The following is a 7,500-nucleotide window of genomic DNA, read 5'->3' on the forward strand; positions in this document are numbered from 1 at the left end:
CTCGATCTGTCAGCCTCGCGACCACAAGCACACACACACACACACACACACATGCACACATGCACACACGCACACACACACGCACACACACACACACACATGCATCTCTCTCTCTCTCTCGTATTCTCACACGCCCCCTCCCTCTCTCCCTCTCTCCATCTCTCCGCCAGGGGAAAAAGCAGGAGGAAGGAAAAGAACAGGCGGTACCTGTAAATGAACCAGACGCTGCGATTCAGAGGCCCGAGCGACGGCCAGGAAGATGAGAGCGAGAGGGAGAGAGAGAGATCCTCCTCTCCGCATCCTCCCTTCGCCATTTCCCCCCCTCCCTCCTCCTGCTCGTCTTCCAGCAGCCGGAGAGAAGCGAGGAGCGAGCGCGGCGCAAGAGGAGGAGAGGAGGAGGAAGAGGAGGAGGAGGAGAAAGACAGAGAGATGGAGAGAGTGAGAGCGAGGGCCTGGCTCTCCCAACCCCTTCATACTTAAGACAGAGCAAGGGAGAGGGAGAGAGAGAGAGAGAGAGAGAGAGAGAGAGAGAGAGAGAGAGAGAGAGAGAGAGAGAGAGAGAGAGAGAGAGAGAGATGGTTGACTGCGACAGAGGAGGAGGGAGTGAGAGAGAGAGAAAGCAAGTGTGTTTAGGGATGGAGAGAAGGACAGAAGGAAATCTGGAGGATTGGGTTTGTTTGCAAAAATCATTCTCTCTCTCTCTCTCTCTCTCTCTCTCTCTCTCTCTCTCTCTCTCTCTCTCTCTCTCTCAGACACACACATACACACACAATCATAAGTTGCAAAGCAGTAAACCAACTAGTGCACGTGAACGATACAATCGCACCCTCGTCAGTCATCGTCACATCTTTCCATCCGATGCTCCTAGCAGAGACCGCAAAGCATCCCTCCATCACATCCCTCTATCCCCATCCACATCCCTCCATCACATGACTCCATCATGTCCCATATCACAGCCCTGTCCCAGTCTGACTGTCCCAGGCATTTCCTATTAATTTTATCCCTCCCTCACATTCTTCCCATCACTTCACTTAATTACTTTTATCCATCAAACCCTTCTATTAAGTCCTACATCACATCCCTCCATCACATCCTACAGTCACTCCACTCTATCACTTTTCACCTTCTAGCACATCCAGATCCCTCCATCAAATCCCTCTATCACATTCCGTCATCATATTTTACAATCACACCTGCCATCACTTCCCTAGATCACATCCATCCATCAATCACACACTTTCATCACATCCCTCAGCCACATCACTCCATTACCTCGTTCTCTTGATTTCTTCTATCACATCCTTTCACCATTTTACTCCATCACATCCTTTCATCACATTCTTCCATCACACCCCATAACATCCCTTCATCATATTCTTTCAACGGATCGCTCTGTCATATTTCTCCATTGTATCACTTTTTATTGCTCCATCACATCCCTCTCTCCTTCACAAAGATCCATCACTCTGCCCACATTTCTTCTAGCTAAAACTCACTAGCTAACTGGTGAAGACGGTCACATTCTTCTTCTGGGCTGAAATCCCAGAGCAGTAACACACTCAGTGTCACTGTAATTGACAGGGTAGTGAGGATATGCCCCTCCCATCCAACAGCACACAGATAACTGTGGCATCGATGGTGTTAGACCTCATGACCTCCTGACGTGAGGGTGAACCTCCCACTGCATCGATGGTGTTAGACCTCGTGACCTCCTGATGTGAGGGTAAACCTCCCACTGCATCTATGGTGTTAGACCTCGTGACCTCCTGATGTGAGGGTAAACCTACCACTGCATCTATGGTGTTAGACCTCGTGACATCCTGACATGAGGGTAAACCTCCCACTGCATTGATGGTGTTAAACTTCAAGACCTCATGATGTGAGGGTAAACCTCCCACTGCATCGATGGTGTTAGACCTCATGACCTCCTGATGTGAGGGTGACCCTTCCACTGCATCGAAGGTGTTAGACCTCATGATGTGAGGGTAAACCTCCCACTGCATCGATGGTGTCAGACCTCATGACCTCCTGACGTGAGGGTAAACCTCCCACTGCATTGAAGGTGTTAGACCTCATGATGTGAGGGTGAACCTCCCACTGCATCGATGGTGTTAGACCTCATGACCTCCTGACGTGAGCATGGACCTCCCACTGCCTCGATGGTGTTAGACCTCATGACCTCCTGATGTGAGCGTGAACCTCCCACTGTATCAATGGTGTTAAACTTCATGACCTCCTGACATGAGGGTAAACCTCACACTGCATAGATGGTATTAGACCTCATGACCTCCTGACATGAGGGTGACCCTTCCACTGCATCGATGGTGTTAGACCTCATGCCCTCCTGTGCTTCAGTGGAAAAGTGCAGCTCTTTTCAGACTTTTCAGAGCCATTTCCAGGCCACACTCCAAAAAATCCCTCTTCATGTCACTCGATAAATCTCTTTTTTACTGACAAGTTATTTAAATAAACAAAATCACTTTCACTCATGGGTTTGTTGTTCAGGCTGCAGGACAACAGAAGCTGGACACACAGCGTGCTGAGACACAGGACACGGTGCTCCTGGGTGTGTCGGTCTGCAGGAGAAACCAAAACACACTGAAGACTGAAAAAGTGTCAGGATTCCTCCATCTGACACACTGGGAGTGTGTCACTGTTCTGTGAAGCTGTCGCAGGTTTAAAGGCTAGAACATGTTGTGAACTTTAACAGAGAGATTTATACTAATTATTATTATTATTATTATTATTATTATTATTATTATTATTACTTCCAGTTCAGACCTTTCCTGGTGACTCTGCTGCTATGGTGACTTTCAAAGTTTCCCCATTTAAATCCTGAGCTAATGAAGTGCTCATCCAAAACCTGTTGTTTGTTTTCCTCCATGTGTCTCTCCGCCCCATCTGCTTCCTCTTCCTGCCGTCTGTCCACCTGACCTTTACTCTTCCTCCTCTTCCTCCTCCTCGTTCCTTTTTGTCCTTTAAACTTTCTCTTTAGAGTTATTTTAATGCCCTGATGTGCACACCGCCACCCCTGAAGCCCACCTTACACTCTTAACATGCATCTGAACTGAACCACACATTACTTCAATGCCACACACACACACACACACACACACACACACACACACACGCACACAGACCCCTCCCCCCTTCCAGCACAACCTGCGACGTCTGCAAACATAACAGAAGGCATGAATGAAAATGGAACGACAGGAAACAGGTATACGTAACCATGTAACCACCCTCAAAGGAATGACAGGATAGAGAGGGAGATGGACGGAGGGCAGGAGAGAGAGGGAGAGAGAGAGGGGGGGAAAGAGAGAGAGAGAGAGAGAGAGAGAGAGAGAGAGAGAGAGAGAGAGAGAGAGAGAGAGAGAGAGAGAGAGACAGGGAGAGAGATAGAGGTCGTAGAGCTGGAGAAGAGCAGGACTCACATCATCTCCGTCAGCGCTGCTTTCCTAACGTGGCGATGTTGTTCTTCTTGCTTGATCCCTCTCTTCCTACCTACCTACCTCCCACCCTCCCTCCCTCCCTCCCTCCCTCCCTCCTTCCTTTGCTTTCTCCCTCTCCTTTACTCTTACTCCCTAGCAGATCATCTTCAACATCCACCGATGAACACACACTTCTTCTCTGTTTCTGCTCAATGCATCACGTCACAGCACGTGCAAAATAATGAGAAAGAGAGAGAGAGAGAACTAGAGGAGGGTGGATTAGTGGCAGAAAGTGTATGTGCATGTTTAGAGTGTGTGTGTGTGTGTGTGTGTGTGTGTGTGTGTGTGTGTGTGTGTGTGTGTGTGTGTGTGTGTGTGTGTGTGGTTGTCCATGCGTATGTCATGCAGGCCTGCTTGCCCGCTGCGTGCGATGATCTGTATGCGACTCTCTGATTGGTTTAACCCCACAGCGCTGCTGAATGCAGGATTCTGATTGGTCATGTGGTGTTGATTAATTCCCTAGAACAGGAGCTCTGACAGTAGTGCAGCTGCACATCACAGCTTTATTTATAATTAATGCACTCGTTCGGATATCGTTTCTATAGTAACAGTGACGTGTACAGTGGCTCGTGTCATTTCCTCAGTCATCAGTATTATTAGTATTTAGGTGAAGTAGCAGAAAGCTGCAGTGTTTTAATTATTATCCGTCGTAGCGTTCTATTAACATAGTACTAATAGTATTGTGTAGTGATCTGTCAGTAAAGAGTATTGTTCGATTCATGGTGGTTATTAGTAGTCGTATTCAATTCGTTTGCTATCAACAAGACAGTATTTAATATTCTTATTTAGTATTTAGTTTCTTTGGTGATTTTGATTGTACAGTATTAGTAGAATGTGTTGTTGCTGAGTGTTGTTCTTTTGATGCTTATTACTAGTAATAACATATTAGTATGGTGTTAATAATAAAGTAATTAGTATTAGTATTAGTATATTAATATAATAATGGTGTTGTTAAGGGGGGGCATGGTGGCTTAGTGGTTAGCACGTTCGCCTCACACCTCCAGGGTCGGGGGTTTGATTCCCGCCTCCACCTTGTGTGTGTGGAGTTTGCATGTTCTCCCTGTGCCTCGGGGGTTTCCTCCGGGTACTCCGGTTTCCTCCCCCGGTCCAAAGACATGCATGGTAGGTTGATTGGCATCTCTGGAAAATTGTCTGTAGTGTGTGTGTGTGTGTGAGTGAATGAGAGTGTGTGTGTGCCCTGTGATGGGTTGGCACTCCGTCCAGGGTGTATCCTGCCTCGATGCCCGATGACGCCTGAGATAGGCACAGGCTCCCCGTGACCCGAGAAGGTCGGATAAGCGGTAGAAGATGAGTGAGAATTAAAATATTAAGATAATTGGTATACTGTTAATACAATATTACTGGTATAAATAACAGTCAACACTCATGTGACAGGAATCGTAGTTATGTAATAGGAGTAAAATTAATTAATCAAAGTATAGCAGAGAGAATAATCCCTTATTATATAATGAAATAATTATTAAATAATCAGTAATTAGGTGTAATAGTAGCATAGTGTTACTTTCAGTACTGGGAGAGAAGTTAGAAATATTAGTATTATGCTTATTATTGTAGCGGTAACAGGAGTGTTATAAGTGTTATAAGTGTTATACAGTAAGTGTTATAAGTGTTATAAGTGTTATACAGTAAGTGTTATGTGTTATAAGTGTTATAAGTGTTATACAGTAAGTGTTATAAGTGTTATAAGTGTTATACAGTAAGTGTTATAAGTGTTATAGTGTTATACAGTAAGTGTTATAAGTGTTATACAGTAAGTGTTATAACTGTTATACAGTAAGTGTTATAAGTGTTATATGTGTTATACAGTGTGTTATAAGTGTTATAAGTGTTATACAGTAAGTGTTATAAGTGTTATAAGTGTTATACAGTAAGTGTTATAAGTGTTATGTGTTATACAGTAAGTGTTATAAGTGTTATACAGTAAGTGTTATAAGTGTTATGTGTTATACAGTAAGTGTTATAAGTGTTATACAGTAAGTGTTATACAGTAAGTGTTATAAGTGTTATACAGTAAGTGTTATACAGTAAGTGTTATAAGTGTTATAAGTGTTATACAATAAGTGTTATAAGTGTTATACAGTAAGTGTTATAACTGTTATACAGTAAGTGTTATAAGTGTTATAAGTGTTATAAGTGTTATACAGTAAGTGTTATACGTGTTATAAGTGTTATACAGTAAGTGTTATAGGTGTTATACAGTAAGTGTTATAAGTGTTATACAGTAAGTGTTATAAGTGTTATAAGCGTTATAAGTGTTATACAGTAAGTGTTATAAGTGTTATAAGTGTTATACAGTAAGTGTTATAAGTGTTATAAGTGTTATACAGTAAGTGTTATAGGTGTTATACAGTAAGTGTTATAAGTGTTATAAGTGTTCTACACAGTGAGAGAATAGTACCGGTGACCCTACAGTGACTAATAGTACTAGTTTAATTAGTAGTAATTAAGCAGGTAAACTATCAGGATTGTTGTTTCAGTTATTATTATTATTTTTGTTCTTATTATCATTGATATCATCAATACTAATAATTATATCACTTCCTGCATCTCGTTTTCAGCCGATACTTTCCCCGACTCCACCCTCTTATTTCATCTTTATCCATCTACAGCGCTCTCATCTTTTCCCTCGGTCGCTCCTTCTCTTTGCCCTTCCTCTCGAGTGCCCTTCATCGTCTGACCTCCAGATGGAGAGCCGGTGGGGGAGACCAGGCGAGAGAGAGAAAATTAAAAAAAAGTACAGGGGGTGAGGAAAGTGAGAGGAACAACCAGAGCGAGCGATGGACAGAGAGTCAGAGGGAGAGAGGGAGGAGATGGGAGGAGCAACAACACCAAAAATAGGGAAAAGATAATGGGAAAACTGTTAAAATAGAAAATAGGGACATGTGTGTGTGTGTGTGTGTGTGTGTGTGTGTGTGTGTGTGTGTGTGTGTGTGTGTGTGTGTGTGTGTGTGTGTGTGTGTGTGTGTGTGTGTGTGTGTGTGTGTGTGTGTAGAAGAACTAGGGTACACTAACCAGATACTTTGAGTCTCTCTCAAGATGTAGTGACCAAATTATGTTACAAAGCCTTTGCTGCTACTAATGTGAGATCAAAAACAACAACCACACCAACAACAACAGCAACACCAACAGCACCACCAACACCACCACCACCACCACCAACAACAACAACACCACCACCAACAACAGTACCACCACCACCAACAACAACAACAACAGCAACAACAACACCACCACCAACACCACCACCAACAACACTACCAACAACAACAACAACAACAACAACAACAACAACAACAACAACAACAACAACACCACCAACAACAACAACAACACCAACAACAACAACAACAACAACAACAACAACACCAACAACACTACGACGTCCAACCAGGAACCAGACGAAACACATTTTCTGCACTTGGTTCCCACTCTGTGTCTGTTTATATCTCTGTATATGTTCTTTACACTCAGTGGTGTGAAGATCAGTGTTTCTCACCTACAGGACCTTCTCCTCCATCCCAGCTCACCTGAAGAAATCTAAAGCAGGAGGTCAGGTGTGACATTCATTACAGCACACGACCGCACCCATATTTATGAAGAAGAACAAGAGGCTAACACAGGACGCTGAGTCGTTTCCAGATTAACAGGTCTTTTTAACCCTTGAACATGGACTTCTGATGGACTTCTCGTGGACTTCTGATGGACTTCTCATGGACTTCTGATGGACTTCTGGGACGTTTTTAATCAGTATAAAGAAGCGTCTGATGTCGTGTCTGTGAGTCTGATCTAAAATAAATCAGGTTCTTTCGGTGTGTTTTAGACGTGTGTTTGTCCCTCTGTTGATGATCTGTCCCTCTGTGTGTGCTTGTGTGTGTGTGTTTGTGTGTATGTGTGTGTGTGTTTTTGCGTGTGTGTGTGTGTGTGTGTGTGTGTGTAAAGTGCAGCACATGCACATGCTTCTGATTAAATTTAAAGTGCCCTGACAGCA

At 43.7% G+C, this 7,500-nt stretch overlaps 1 protein-coding gene across 4 annotated transcripts in view; it reads right to left on the bottom strand.

Annotated features, from left to right (window-relative positions):
- The window catches only part of shank1 (SH3 and multiple ankyrin repeat domains 1), a 47,619-nt gene that overhangs the window by 21,399 nt on the left and 18,720 nt on the right, over window positions 1-7,500 (bottom strand). The window contains exon 1 of one of the 4 annotated variants that reach the window (XM_047800923.1): window positions 3,435-3,507. The exons of 2 other annotated variants lie outside the window; for them this stretch is intronic. In XM_047800923.1, the coding sequence (XP_047656879.1) occupies window positions 3,435-3,439 (5 nt within the window). In that variant the 5' untranslated portion in view covers window positions 3,440-3,507. Of the gene's footprint in view, window positions 1-207; window positions 481-3,434; window positions 3,508-7,500 lie in introns of those variants that run through there. One more of the 4 variants, XM_047800922.1, reaches the window with a different exon arrangement.

Source organism: Tachysurus fulvidraco, chromosome 15, assembly GCF_022655615.1.
Source record: "Tachysurus fulvidraco isolate hzauxx_2018 chromosome 15, HZAU_PFXX_2.0, whole genome shotgun sequence".
Lineage (NCBI taxonomy): Eukaryota > Metazoa > Chordata > Actinopteri > Siluriformes > Bagridae > Tachysurus > Tachysurus fulvidraco.